At 40.9% G+C, this 15,955-nt stretch overlaps 2 protein-coding genes across 4 annotated transcripts in view; one reads left to right on the top strand and one right to left on the bottom strand.

Annotated features, from left to right (window-relative positions):
- Positions 1-15,955, top strand: part of wdfy2 (WD repeat and FYVE domain containing 2) — a 32,674-nt gene that overhangs the window by 14,523 nt on the left and 2,196 nt on the right. Inside the window, exons 10-12 of one of the 2 annotated variants that reach the window (XR_009811375.2) lie at positions 2,450-2,580; positions 2,651-2,759; positions 2,827-2,927. Coding sequence is in view for 1 of the 2 variants with exons in the window: in XM_061926163.2 (XP_061782147.1) it covers positions 2,450-2,580; positions 2,651-2,759; positions 2,827-2,856 (270 nt within the window). In the remaining variant the exon portion in view is untranslated. Of the gene's footprint in view, positions 1-2,449; positions 2,581-2,650; positions 2,760-2,826; positions 4,094-15,955 lie in introns of those variants that run through there. The other variant, XM_061926163.2, reaches the window with a different exon arrangement.
- Positions 12,202-15,955, bottom strand: part of dhrs12 (dehydrogenase/reductase (SDR family) member 12) — a 10,447-nt gene continuing 6,693 nt past the window's right edge. Inside the window, exons 7-8 of one of the 2 annotated variants that reach the window (XM_061926165.2) lie at positions 12,600-12,737; positions 12,202-12,536 (exon numbers count right to left, since the gene is read on the bottom strand). In XM_061926165.2, the coding sequence (XP_061782149.1) occupies positions 12,380-12,536; positions 12,600-12,737 (295 nt within the window). In that variant the 3' untranslated portion in view covers positions 12,202-12,379. The remainder of the gene's footprint in view (positions 12,537-12,599; positions 12,738-15,955) is intronic. The other variant, XM_061926164.1, reaches the window with a different exon arrangement.

Genomic DNA, 15,955 nt, shown 5'->3' with positions numbered 1-15,955 from the left:
AGGTGTGATGGTGTAAAAGCGACACAGGTGTGATGGTGTAAATGCGACACAGGTGTTTGGTGGAGGTGTGATGGTGTAAATGCGACACAGGTGTTTGGTGGAGGTGTGATGATGTAAATGTGACACAGGTGTTTGGTGGAGGTGTGATGGTGTAAATGTGACAGGTGTTTGGTGGAGGTGTGATGGTGTAAATGTGACACAGGCGGTGTTTGGTGGAGGTGTGATGGTGTAAATGTGACACAGGTATTTGGTGGAGGTGTGATGGTGTAAATGTGACAGGTGTTTGGTGGAGGTGTGATGGTGTAAATGTGACACAGGCGGTGTTTGGTGGAGGTGTGATGGTGTAAATGTGACACAGGTATTTGGTGGAGGTGTAAATGTGACACAGGTGTTTGGTGGAGGTGTGATGGTGTAAATGTGACACAGGTGTTTGGTGGAGGTGTGATGGTGTAAATGTGACACAGGTGTTTGGTGGAGGTGTGATGGTGTAAATGTGACAGGTGTTTGGTGGAGGTGTGATGGTGTAAATGTGACACAGGTATTTGGTGGAGGTGTAAATGTGACACAGGTGTTTGGTGGAGGTGTAAATGTGACACAGGTGTTTGGTGGAGGTGTGATGGTGTAAATGCGACACAGGTGTTTGGTGGAGGTGTACATGTGACACAGGTGTTTGGTGGAGGTGTAAGTGTGACACAGGTGTTTGGTGGAGGTGTAAATGTGACACAGGTGTTTGGTGGAGGTGTAAATGTGACACAGGTGTTTGGTGGAGGTGTTTGGTGCAGGTGTACATGTGACACAGGTGTTTGGTGGAGGTGTAAATGTGACACAGGTGTTTGGTGGAGGTGTAAATGTGACACAGGTGTTTGGTGGAGGTGTAAATGTGACACAGGTGTTTGGTGGAGGTGTAAATGTGACACAGGTGTTTGGTGGAGGTGTAAATGTGACACAGGTGTTTGGTGGAGGTGTAAATGTGACACAGGTGTTTGGTGGAGGTGTGATGGTGTAAATGCGACACAGGTGTTTGGTGGAGGTGTACATGTGACACAGGTGTTTGGTGGAGGTGTAAATGTGACACAGGTGTTTGGTGGAGGTGTACATGTGACACAGGTGTTTGGTGGAGGTGTAAATGTGACACAGGTGTTTGGTGGAGGTGTACATGTGACACAGGTGTTTGGTGGAGGTGTACATGTGACACAGGTGTTTGGTGGAGGTGTAAATGTGACACAGGTGTTTGGTGGAGGTGTAAATGTGACACAGGTGTTTGGTGGAGGTGTTTGGTGCAGGTGTACATGTGACACAGGTGTTTGGTGGAGGTGTAAATGTGACACAGGTGTTTGGTGGAGGTGTAAATGTGACACAGGTGTTTGGTGGAGGTGTAAATGTGACACAGGTGTTTGGTGGAGGTGTAAATGTGACACAGGTGTTTGGTGGAGGTGTAAATGTGACACAGGTGTTTGGTGGAGGTGTAAATGTGACACAGGTGTTTGGTGGAGGTGTGATGGTGTAAATGCGACACAGGTGTTTGGTGGAGGTGTACATGTGACACAGGTGTTTGGTGGAGGTGTAAATGTGACACAGGTGTTTGGTGGAGGTGTACATGTGACACAGGTGTTTGGTGGAGGTGTACATGTGACACAGGTGTTTGGTGGAGGTGTACATGTGACACAGGTGTTTGGTGGAGGTGTACATGTGACACAGGTGTTTGGTGGAGGTGTAAATGTGACACAGGTGTTTGGTGGAGGTGTAAATGTGACACAGGTGTTTGGTGGAGGTGTAAATGGGACACAGGTGTTTGGTGGAGGTGTAAATGGGACACAGGTGTTTGGTGGAGGTGTAAATGTGACACAGGTGTTTGGTGGAGGTGTAAATGTGACACAGGTGTTTGGTGGAGGTGTAAATGTGACACAGGTGTTTGGTGGAGGTGTAAATGTGACACAGGTGTTTGGTGCAGGTGTACATGTGACACAGGTGTTTGGTGGAGGTGTAAATGTGACACAGGTGTTTGGTGGAGGTGTAAATGTGACACAGGTGTTTGGTGGAGGTGTAAATGTGACACAGGTGTTTGGTGGAGGTGTAAATGTGACACAGGTGTTTGGTGGAGGTGTAAATGTGACACAGGTGTTTGGTGGAGGTGTAAATGTGACACAGGTGTTTGGTGGAGGTGTAAATGTGACACAGGTGTTTGGTGCAGGTGTACATGTGACACAGGTGTTTGGTGGAGGTGTAAATGTGACACAGGTGTTTGGTGGAGGTGTAAATGTGACACAGGTGTTTGGTGGAGGTGTAAATGTGACACAGGTGTTTGGTGGAGGTGTAAATGTGACACAGGTGTTTGGTGGAGGTGTACATGTGACACAGGTGTTTGGTGGAGGTGTAAATGTGACACAGGTGTTTGGTGGAGGTGTACATGTGACACAGGTGACTTCCTGACATGTGACCGTGTGCCCAGCACCACTGCAGGAAGTGCGGGCAGGCGCTGTGCAACAGGTGTTCCTCCAAGCGCTCCACCATCCCGCTCATGGGCTTTGAGTTCCAGGTGCGCGTGTGCGACACCTGCCACGCCTCCATCAGCGACCAGGAGTGAGTGTGCCAGGTAGGCCAGGTGCGCCACACGCCCTCATCTCCATCTCCATCTTGTCTCACCTTGCAGCCGCGCGCCCACCGCCACCTTCCACAGCAGCAAGCATGGCGTGCTGCACCTGCACTACGAGCCCACTGGAGGATGTCTGCTCACCTGTGGCACCGACAAGATCATCAAGGTCTCTCCTCCTCACCTGTCTCTTCTTGTCCCACCTTTGTGACATCACTTCCTCTGCTGCTTTCTAGCTGTGGGACATGACCCCCGTCGTGTCCTGAGGTCACACCCACAAGCTCCTCCCACACGCCGCCAAGAGAGGGGGCGGAGCCACAGGGATAGTGGACGGACTGTGAGTGAAACTGGTGTGTGTGTGTGTGTGTGTGTGTGTGTGTGTGTGTGTGTGTGTGTGTGTCATGGTTAACACATGAGAGGACCTGCTTAAAGTCGTCCTGGTTAAAGCCAACCTGGTTAAAGTCATCCTGGTTAAAGTTGTCCTGGTTAAAGTTGTCTGGGTCAGAGTCATCCTGGTTAAAGCCGTCCTGGTTAAAGTCATCCTGGTTAAACTTGCCTTGGTTGAAGTTGTCCTGGTTAAAGTCGTCCTGGTTAAAGTCGTCCTGGTTAAAGTTGTGCTAGCAAGGAGCCAATGAGGTGACTTCTTGTTGAAAGGAAAGATTAGAAAGGAGGAGGAAGCCACGCCCCCTTGTCAGTGTGGCCAAAGAGGCGGAGCTAGGGCAGGATGGTGATTGTAGGGTGAGAGCCGCTTGTGTTGACATGAAAGATGTAATATAGCAACATTCCACCTGGACACTTCCTGTTGACTGCAAAATAAAAGCATGACAGGAATCATAGAAGAAGAAATATTCTCACACCTTTTCCTCCTGGCGCAGATTATGTCAACGACCGCTTATGTCGACATGAGTATCTGCATGGTGACAGGGTGTAATACACACACTATAATATTCATGTTGTCATTGATCAATTCTTCAATACTTGTATATAATATTCATGTTGTCATTGATCAATTAAAGATCAATTCTTCAATACTTGTATATAATATTCATGTTGTCATTGATCAATTAAAGATCAATTCTTCAATACTTGTATATAATATTCAAGTTGTCATTGATCAATTAAAGATCAATTCTTCAATACTTGTATATAATATTCATGTTGTCATTGATCAATTAAAGATCAATTCTTCAATACTTGTATATAATATTCAAGTTGTCATTGATCAATTAAAGATCAATTCTTCAATACTTGTATATAATATTCAAGTTGTCATTGATCAATTAAAGATCAATTCTTCAATACTTGTATATAATATTCAAGTTGTCATTGATCAATTAAAGATCAATTCTTCAATACTTGTATATAATATTCATGTTGTCATTGATCAATTAAAGATCAATTCTTCAATACTTGTATATAATCATGTTGTCATTGATCAATTAAAGATCAATTCTTCAATACTTGTATATAATCATGTTGTCATTGATCAATTAAAGATCAATTCTTCAAGCACAACAGTGATTGTTTTTTATGACTCATTACTTTTGAAACTGTGTGAACCATAATCTTATTAGTAGTAATAATAATGTATCATTAATAGTGATAATAATGTATCATTAGTAGTGATAATAATGTATCATTAGTAGTAATAATAATGTATCATTAGTAGTGATAATAATGTATCATTAGTAGTAATAATAATGTATCATTAGTAGTGATAATAATGTATCATTAGTAATAATAATGTATCATTAGTAGTACTAATAATGTATCATTAGTAGTGATAATAATGTATCATTAGTAGTGATAATAATGTATCATTAGTAGTGATAATAATGTATTATTAGTAATAATAATGTATCATTAGTAGTACTAATAATGTATCATTAGTACTAATAATGTATCATTAGTAGTACTAATAATGTATCATTAGTAGTGATAATAATGTATCATTAGTAGTGATAATAATGTATCATTAGTAGTGATAATAATGTATCATTAGTAGTAATAATAATGTATCATTAGTAGTGATAATAATGTATCATTAGTAGTAATAATAATGTATCATTAGTAGTGATAATAATGTATCATTAGTAATAATAATGTATCATTAGTAGTACTAATAATGTATCATTAGTAGTGATAATAATGTATCATTAGTAGTGATAATAATGTATCATTAGTAGTGATAATAATGTATTATTAGTAATAATAATGTATCATTAGTAGTACTAATAATGTATCATTAGTACTAATAATGTATCATTAGTAGTACTAATAATGTATCATTAGTAGTGATAATAATGTATCATTAGTAGTGATAATAATGTATCATTAGTAGTGATAATAATGTATCATTAGTAGTGATAATAATGTATGATTAGTAGTAATAATAATGTATCATTAGTAGTAATAATAATGTATCATTAGTAGTGATAATAATGTATCATTAGTAGTAATAATAATGTATCATTAGTAGTACTAATAATGTATCATTGGTAGTGATAATAATGTATCATTAGTAGTGATAATAATGTATCATTAGTAGTGATAATAATGTATGATTAGTAGTAATAATAATGTATCATTAGTAGTAATAATAATGTATCATTAGTAGTGATAATAATGTATCATTAGTAGTGATAATAATGTATCATTAGCAGTGTTGGGTTGGTTACTGAAAACCAGTAACTAGTTACAGTTACTAATTACTTTATTTCAAAAGTAACTCAGTTACTGTTCAGTTTTTTCTGTATTGGCCCTCTGAATAGGGGTCGTCACTCAGCATAAAAGGAATTACTCGCACTGCACTCGTTTGCTTGTTTTATTTGGTACTATTGCAGAAGCAGGTAATAACCTACAAGTAAACATGAACATAAAACAATGTATCTATCTTGAATCATCATAATGTAAATAATAAACATGAATTCATCAACTGAACCATAATGTTGTCAACCATGATATGACATATTATCAATCACTGTGATTTTATCCTAACTTATTCATTTTAGCATTACATTTTATTATCATCATTAATTTATGTCATATAATGTTTTAAATGTGATCAGAATTATTTATAATGTCTCTATGGTTCATGGACAATCATATTAAAAAGACATGTTTGAGGCCCACATTCCACATATGAGCACAACTACATCAAAGAACTACAAATCCCATCAGTCAAACCAGGAAGTAAAGTGCCGGTATTTTTAACTCAAACCTTGGAAATGCAGCTGGACACACAACGTGACAACAATCTAATGCAGCTGGACACACACAACGTGACAACAATCTAATGCAGCTGGACACACGCAACGTGACAACAATCTAATGCAGCTGGACACACGCAACGTGACAACAATCTAATGCAGCTGGACACACGCAACGTGACAACAATCTAATGCAGCTGGACACACGCAACGTGACAACAATCTAATGCAGCTGGACACACGCAACGTGACAACAATCTAATGCAGCTGGACACACGCAACGTGACAACAATCTAATGCAGCTGGACACACACAACGTGACAACAATCTAATGCAGCTGGACACACGCAACGTGACAACAATCTAATGCAGCTGGACACACGCAACGTGACAACAATCTAATGCAGCTGGACACACGCAACATGACAACAATCTAATGCAGCTGGACACACGCAACATGACAACAATCTAATGCAGCTGGACACACGCAACATGACAACAATCTAATGCAGCTGGACACACGCAACGTGACAACAATCTAATGCAGCTGGACACACGCAACGTGACAACAATCTAATGCAGCTGGACACACGCAACGTGACAACAATCTAATGCAGCTGGACACACAACGTGACAACAATCTAATGCAGCTGGACACACGCAACGTGACAACAATCTAATGCAGCTGGACACACGCAACGTGACAACAATCTAATGCAGCTGGACACACGCAACGTGACAACAATCTAATGCAGCTGGACACACGCAACGTGACAACAATCTAATGCAGCTGGACACACGCAACGTGACAACAATCTAATGCAGCTGGACACACGCAACGTGACAACAATCTAATGCAGCTGGACACACGCAACATGACAACAATCTAATGCAGCTGGACACACACAACGTGACAACAATCTAATGCAGCTGGACACACAACGTGACAACAATCTAATGCAGCTGGACACACGCAACATGACAACAATCTAATGCAGCTGGACACACGCAACGTGACAACAATCTAATGCAGCTGGACACACGCAACGTGACAACAATCTAATGCAGCTGGACACACGCAACGTGACAACAATCTAATGCAGCTGGACACACAACGTGACAACAATCTAATGCAGCTGGACACACGCAACATGACAACAATCTAATGCAGCTGGACACACGCAACGTGACAACAATCTAATGCAGCTGGACACACACAACATGACAACAATCTAATGCAGCTGGACACACGCAACGTGACAACAATCTAATGCAGCTGGACACACGCAACGTGACAACAATCTAATGCAGCTGGACACACGCAACGTGACAACAATCTAATGCAGCTGGACACACACAACGTGACAACAATCTAATGCAGCTGGACACACGCAACGTGACAACAATCTAATGCAGCTGGACACACACAACGTGACAACAATCTAATGCAGCTGGACACACGCAACGTGACAACAATCTAATGCAGCTGGACACACGCAACGTGACAACAATCTAATGCAGCTGGACACACGCAACGTGACAACAATCTAATCCTGGACACACGCAACGTGACAACAATCTAATGCAGCTGGACACACGCAACGTGACAACAATCTAATGCAGCTGGACACACGCAACATGACAACAATCTAATGCAGCTGGACACACGCAACATGACAACAATCTAATGCAGCTGGACACACGCAACATGACAACAATCTAATGCAGCTGGACACACGCAACGTGACAACAATCTAATGCAGCTGGACACACGCAACGTGACAACAATCTAATGCAGCTGGACACACGCAACGTGACAACAATCTAATGCAGCTGGACACACAACGTGACAACAATCTAATGCAGCTGGACACACGCAACGTGACAACAATCTAATGCAGCTGGACACACGCAACGTGACAACAATCTAATGCAGCTGGACACACGCAACGTGACAACAATCTAATGCAGCTGGACACACGCAACGTGACAACAATCTAATGCAGCTGGACACACGCAACGTGACAACAATCTAATGCAGCTGGACACACGCAACGTGACAACAATCTAATGCAGCTGGACACACGCAACATGACAACAATCTAATGCAGCTGGACACACACAACGTGACAACAATCTAATGCAGCTGGACACACAACGTGACAACAATCTAATGCAGCTGGACACACGCAACATGACAACAATCTAATGCAGCTGGACACACGCAACGTGACAACAATCTAATGCAGCTGGACACACGCAACGTGACAACAATCTAATGCAGCTGGACACACGCAACGTGACAACAATCTAATGCAGCTGGACACACAACGTGACAACAATCTAATGCAGCTGGACACACGCAACATGACAACAATCTAATGCAGCTGGACACACGCAACGTGACAACAATCTAATGCAGCTGGACACACACAACATGACAACAATCTAATGCAGCTGGACACACGCAACGTGACAACAATCTAATGCAGCTGGACACACGCAACGTGACAACAATCTAATGCAGCTGGACACACGCAACGTGACAACAATCTAATGCAGCTGGACACACACAACGTGACAACAATCTAATGCAGCTGGACACACGCAACGTGACAACAATCTAATGCAGCTGGACACACACAACGTGACAACAATCTAATGCAGCTGGACACACGCAACGTGACAACAATCTAATGCAGCTGGACACACGCAACGTGACAACAATCTAATGCAGCTGGACACACGCAACGTGACAACAATCTAATCCTGGACACACGCAACGTGACAACAATCTAATGCAGCTGGACACACGCAACGTGACAACAATCTAATGCAGCAGATTTCAATCCACACATTACTGTTACTTTTGCCAATGTTGTTGAAAGACTAAATAGTGAGTGTTTGTGACGCAGCAAGTCCGCCGCACAACAAGCGCTGCGGACTTACAACAAACAGAAAAGCAAGGAAGTGAACAAGCATGGAATGGAAACAATAATTGAGCTGATCTAACAAAGCAAAGCGGACATAACAAATGATCTTACCAGTGAGGTATGCTGGTGACGAAGCACGCTGTTTTTACAAACGAAACAATGACGCCATTTTTAAAGCTACCGACATGGTCACCTGTCAGTGGTAGCCCCGCCCATCTTAAAGTCCCAGGTAAGTCCGCCATAAATACATATACACATAACAAATACACATATTAAATCCAACAGTTACTAACTCAGTTACTTATGCCAAAAAGTAATGCGTTACTGTAAAGTAACTATTTAGTTACTTCTTTTTTTAAAGCTCCCATTAATGGCCTTTTAGCCTTCATTTTAGTACTGTTATTGCACTGGACAATAATACAATCTGTTCATCAACTTCACATGCATTTGTATCACTAAGCAATGTGCTCTACATACAACACACAAACAATGTGCTCTACATACAACACACAAACAATGTGCTCTACATACAACACACAAACAATGTGCTCTACATACAACACACAAACAATGTGGTCTACATTCAACACAAACAATGTGCTCTACATACAACACACAAACAATGTGCTCTACATACAACACACAAACAATGTGCTCTACATACAACACACAAACAATGTGCTCTACATACAACACACAAACAATGTGGTCTACATTCAACACACAAACAATGTGCTCTACATACAACACACAATGTGCTCTACATACAACACACAAACAATGTGGCCTACATACAACACACAAACAATGTGCTCTACATACAATTTTTAATTATTTATTTTTTATCATGTTCTGTTTGTGTTGTGTTGTGTTTGCTCGATACTCGTTTTATCTTTTAACCTGCTCATTGTACAGCACTTTGGCTACCCCTGTGGTAAATTTTAAATGTGCTTTATAAATAAAGTTGATTTGATTTGATTTGAATGTGCTCTACATACAACACACAAACAATGTGCTCTACATACAACACACAAACAATGTGGTCTACATTCAACACACAAACAATGTGCTCTACATACAACACACAAACAATGTGCTCTACATACAACACACAAACAATGTGGTCTACATTCAACACACAAACAATGTGCTCTACATACAACACACAAACAATGTGCTCTACATACAACACACAATGTGCTCTACATACAACACACAAACAATGTGGCCTACATACAACACACAAACAATGTGCTCTACATACAACACACAAACAATGTGGCCTACATACAACACACAAACAATGTGCTCTACATACAACACACAAACAATGTGCTCTACATACAACACACAAACAATGTGCTCTACATACAACACACAAACAATGTGATCTACATACAACACACAAACAATGTGCTCTACATACAACACACAAACAATGTGGCCTACATACAACACACAAACAATGTGCTCTACATACAACACACAAACAATGTGCTCTACATACAACACACAAACAATGTGCTCTACATACAACACACAAACAATGTGGTCTACATACAACACACAAACAATGTGGTCTACATACAACACACAAACAATGTGCTCTACATACAACACACAAACAATGTGCTCTACATACAACACACAAACAATGTGCTCTACATACAACACACAAACAATGTGCTCTACATACAACACACAAAGACAAAGATATGTTTCAAAGGGCCAATTTATTTCAGGCCAGAACAAATTGACTAAACTATTGTAAATAGCTGCAACATAACATGTATAAATAACAAACAGCATAATACAACAAAGCTGTAAAGCTGGCTTCACCTAAGGAAGGCACACACTACATACACACTACATACACACTACATACACACTACATACACAAAGCCTAACCAGGCATTTTTTTCTCTCAAGGAATTGTGAAATAAAATCATGTCTTCAGGAGATCAACACTGTAGTGAAGCCCAGAACACTCTAAACACTTATTTTAGAGATAAGGAAAGATTGTCCTGGCCCACTAGCATCCCTCTTTGTGTTTGTGAACTTTATAGTCTATACATTTAGAGTGATGTGATAGTCAAACACTCTAGAAGTCTAGAATGAAAGAGTATATAAGAGAATTGACAGTGTGTGTGTGTGTACCTTCAGTGCTGAATGATGAGCAGAGGCAGAGTTTTCTTTAGCTTGCTTTCCATGTTTATGTAGTCACTGTCCACTGTGTCCAGGTACGTGGAAAAGGTTTTCGTGCCATTTGCTGTTTGACGCCGCTATCATGCTAATTAGCTGCCTGAAAGCGGGTGACTCCACTGTAGAAATAGCCTGCATGTCTTCTAGCACATACGCTGCAATGGCTCTATCAATGTTGTCCTGGCTAGCAGTCCGTCCGTTAAAATCCTTAGGTGGAGGTGGAGGTGAAGTGGCATCGGAGTCTGTGTGTCTCTTTACTCGCTTCGTCGAAGCATGTTGCTTTTGTAGCTGTTTCAGCACATTTGAATTGCTGTTTTGGGCAGTAGATAGGATCTTTGATCCAAGACACAACTTACATTTAACTAAAATGTTCTTTTCTTTGTGCTCGACAAAAGAAAAGTAGTGAGAATATCTCCATGTTAAGAAACTCGACTTCAGCTCCACCATGATGTCTTGTTAGTAAACACAGACACGCCCCCCACCCTCCCCCCACCAACAATGGATGACTTTATCTACAAGAAGAGCTGTTTGATACAAGTTCACCAACAATGGATGACTTTACCTACAAGAGATGTTTGATACAAGTTCAACTACAATGGATGACTTTATCTACAAGAAGAGATGTTTGATACAAGTTCACCTACAATGGATGACTTTATCTACAAGAAGAGATGTTTGATACAAGTTCACCAACAATGGATGACTTTATCTACAAGAAGAGATGTTTGATACAAGTTCACCTACAATGGATGACTTTATCTACAAGAGATGTTTGATACAAGTTCACCAACAATGGATGACTTTATCTACAAGAGATGTTTGATACAAGTTCACCTACAATGGATTACTTTATCTACAAGAGATGTTTGATACAAGTTCAACTACAATGGATGACTTTATCTACAAGAAGAGATGTTTGATACAAGTTCACCTACAATGGATGACTTTATCTACAAGAAGAGATGTTTGATACAAGTTCACCAACAATGGATGACTTTATCTACAAGAAGAGATGTTTGATACAAGTTCACCTACAATGGATGACTTTATCTACAAGAAGAGATGTTTGATACAAGTTCACCTACAATGGATGACTATCTACAAGAGATGTTTGATACAAGTTCACCTACAATGGATGACTTTATCTACAAGAAGAGATGTTTGATACAAGTTCACCTACAATGGATGACTTTATCTACAAGAAGAGATGTTTGATACAAGTTCACCTACAATGGATGACTTTATCTACAAGAAGAGATGTTTGATACAAGTTCACCTACAATGGATGACTTTATCTACAAGAAGAGATGTTTGATACAAGTTCACCTACAATGGATGACTTTATCTACAAGAAGAGATGTTTGATACAAGTTCACCTACAATGGATGACTTTATCTACAAGAAGAGATGTTTGATACAAGTTCACCTACAATGGATGACTTTATCTACAAGAAGAGATACCAGCCATGTCTTTGGTCAATGATATATTTCAAGGTTTGTACTTGAGTGCCAGATGCTGAAGCGCCATCACAAGCTTGTCTTCCTCCTGAGAGGACGAGGCGGTGAAGGCCAGCGGGAGGTGTGTCGCCACCGCACGCCGATCTGGAAGGCAAACGTGTCACATGACCTAGAACCCAGACCTATTAGATGAAGAGCAGAGCCTACCTTGGAAGAAGAGTCCGCTGGGCTGCTTGATGGCGGCGGCCGACACGGCCAGCCACACGATGGTGTCGGCACCCATGGCCTCCGTGCGAAGTTTGTTCACCATCTTGGCGTGGAAGGACGGCATGGACGTCTGCACGGCTGCCAGGACCACATGCTTGTTTGTTCATACATTGACTACCTTTTCTTACGTCTAAGATGGAAGTGTCTATCAGTAAAAACAGTCCTGGTCTAAGATGGAAGTGTCTATCAGTAAAACAGTCCTGGTCTAAGATGGAAGTGTCTATCAGTAAAAACAGTCCTGGTCTAAGATGAAGTGTCTACAGTAAAAACAGTCCTGGTCTAAGATGGAAGTGTCTATCAGTAAAAACAGTCCTGGTCTAAGATGGAAGTGTCTATCAGTAAAAACAGTCCTGGTCTAAGATGGAAGTGTCTATCAGTAAAAACAGTCCTGGTCTAAGGGTGTGTATCAGTAAAAAACAGTCCTGGTCTAAGATGGAAGTGTCTATCAGTAAAACAGTCCTGGTCTAAGATGGAAGTGTCTATCAGTAAAAACAGCCCTGGTCTAAGATGGAAGTGTCTATCAGTAAAAACAGTCCTGGTCTAAGATGGAAGTGTCTATCAGTAAAAACAGCCCTGGTCTAAGATGGAAGTGTCTATCAGTAAAAACAGTCCTGGTCTAAGATGGAAGTGTCTATCAGTAAAAACAGTCCTGGTCTAAGATGGAAGTGTCTATCAGTAAAAACAGTCCTGGTCTAAGATGGAAGTGTCTATCAGTAAAAACAGCCCTGGTCTAAGATGGAAGTGTCTATCAGTAAAAACAGTCCTGGTCTAAGATGGAAGTGTCTATCAGTAAAAACAGCCCTGGTCTAAGATGGAAGTGTCTATCAGTAAAAACAGTCCTGGTCTAAGGGTGTGTATCAGTAAAAAACAGTCCTGGTCTAAGATGGAAGTGTCTATCAGTAAAACAGTCCTGGTCTAAGATGGAAGTGTCTATCAGTAAAAACAGCCCTGGTCTAAGATGGAAGTGTCTATCAGTAAAAACAGTCCTGGTCTAAGATGGAAGTGTCTATCAGTAAAAACAGCCCTGGTCTAAGATGGAAGTGTCTATCAGTAAAAACAGTCCTGGTCTAAGATGGAAGTGTCTATCAGTAAAACAGTCCTGGTCTAAGATGGAAGTGTCTATCAGTAAAAACAGTCCTGGTCTAAGATGGAAGTGTCTATCAGTAAAAACAGTCCTGGTCTAAGATGGAAGTGTCTATCAGTAAAAACAGTCCTGGTCTAAGATGGAAGTGTCTATCAGTAAAAACAGTCCTGGTCTAAGATGGAAGTGTCTATCAGTAAAAACAGTACTGGTCTAAGATGGAAGTGTCTATCAGTAAAAACAGTCCTGGTCTAAGGGTGTGTATCAGTAAAAAACAGTCCTGGTCTAAGATGGAAGTGTCTATCAGTAAAACAGTCCTGGTCTAAGATGGAAGTGTCTATCAGTAAAAACAGCCCTGGTCTAAGATGGAAGTGTCTATCAGTAAAAACAGTCCTGGTCTAAGATGGAAGTGTCTATCAGTAAAAACAGCCCTGGTCTAAGATGGAAGTGTCTATCAGTAAAAACAGTCCTGGTCTAAGATGGAAGTGTCTATCAGTAAAACAGTCCTGGTCTAAGATGGAAGTGTCTATCAGTAAAAACAGTCCTGGTCTAAGATGGAAGTGTCTATCAGTAAAACAGTCCTGGTCTAAGATGGAAGTGTCTATCAGTAAAAACAGTCCTGGTCTAAGATGGAAGTGTCTATCAGTAAAAACAGTCCTGGTCTAAGATGGAAGTGTCTATCAGTAAAAACAGCCCTGGTCTAAGATGGAAGTGTCTATCAGTAAAAACAGCCCTGGTCTAAGATGGAAGTGTCTATCAGTAAAAACAGTCCTGGTCTAAGATGGAAGTGTCTATCAGTAAAAACAGTCCTGGTCTAAGATGGAAGTGTCTATCAGTAAAAACAGCCCTGGTCTAAGATGGAAGTGTCTATCAGTAAAAACAGTCCTGGTCTAAGATGGAAGTGTCTATCAGTAAAAACCCTGGTCTAAGATGGAAGTGTCTATCAGTAAAAACAGTCCTGGTCTAAGATGGAAGTGTCTATCAGTAAAAACAGCCCTGGTCTAAGATGGAAGTGTCTATCAGTAAAAACAGTCCTGGTCTAAGATGGAAGTGTCTATCAGTAAAAACAGTCCTGGTCTAAGATGGAAGTGTCTATCAGTAAAAACAGTCCTGGTTTAAGATGGAAGTGTCTATCAGTAAAAACAGTCCTGGTCTAAGATGGAAGTGTCTATCAGTAAAAACAGTCCTGGTCTAAGATGGAAGTGTCTATCAGTAAAAACCCTGGTCTAAGATGGAAGTGTCTATCAGTAAAAACAGTCCTGGTCTAAGATGGAAGTGTCTATCAGTAAAAACAGCCCTGGTCTAAGATGGAAGTGTCTATCAGTAAAAACAGCCCTGGTCTAAGATGGAAGTGTCTATCAGTAAAAACAGTCCTGGTCTAAGATGGAAGTGTCTATCAGTAAAAACAGTCCTGGTCTAAGATGGAAGTGTCTATCAGTAAAAACAGTCCTGGTCTAAGATGGAAGTGTCTATCAGTAAAAACAGTCCTGGTCTAAGATGGAAGTGTCTATCAGTAAAAACAGTCCTGGTCTAAGATGGAAGTGTCTATCAGTAAAAACAGCCCTGGTCTAAGATGGAAGTGTCTATCAGTAAAAACAGTCCTGGTCTAAGATGGAAGTGTCTATCAGTAAAAACAGCCCTGGTCTAAGATGGAAGTGTCTATCAGTAAAAACAGTCCTGGTCTAAGATGGAAGTGTCTATCAGTAAAAACCCTGGTCTAAGATGGAAGTGTCTATCAGTAAAAACAGTCCTGGTCTAAGATGGAAGTGTCTATCAGTAAAAACAGCCCTGGTCTAAGATGGAAGTGTCTATCAGTAAAAACAGCCCTGGTCTAAGATGGAAGTGTCTATCAGTAAAAACAGTCCTGGTCTAAGATGGAAGTGTCTATCAGTAAAAACAGTCCTGGTCTAAGATGGAAGTGTCTATCAGTAAAAACAGTCCTGGTCTAAGATGGAAGTGTCTATCAGTAAAAACAGTCCTGGTCTAAGATGGAAGTGTCTATCAGTAAAAACAGTCCTGGTCTAAGATGGAAGTGTCTATCAGTAAAAACAGCCCTGGTCTAAGATGGAAGTGTCTATCAGTAAAAACAGTCCTGGTCTAAGATGGAAGTGTCTATCAGTAAAAACAGCCCTGGTCTAAGATGGAAGTGTCTATCAGTAAAAACAGCCCTGGTCTAAGATGGAAGTGTCTATCAGTAAAAACAGTCCTGGTCTAA

Source organism: Nerophis lumbriciformis, linkage group LG31 (genome assembly GCF_033978685.3).
Source record: "Nerophis lumbriciformis linkage group LG31, RoL_Nlum_v2.1, whole genome shotgun sequence".
In the NCBI taxonomy this organism is placed as follows: domain Eukaryota; kingdom Metazoa; phylum Chordata; class Actinopteri; order Syngnathiformes; family Syngnathidae; genus Nerophis; species Nerophis lumbriciformis.
Note: the sequence above shows the minus strand (reverse complement) of the source record. Positions and strands in the feature narration are given on the sequence as shown.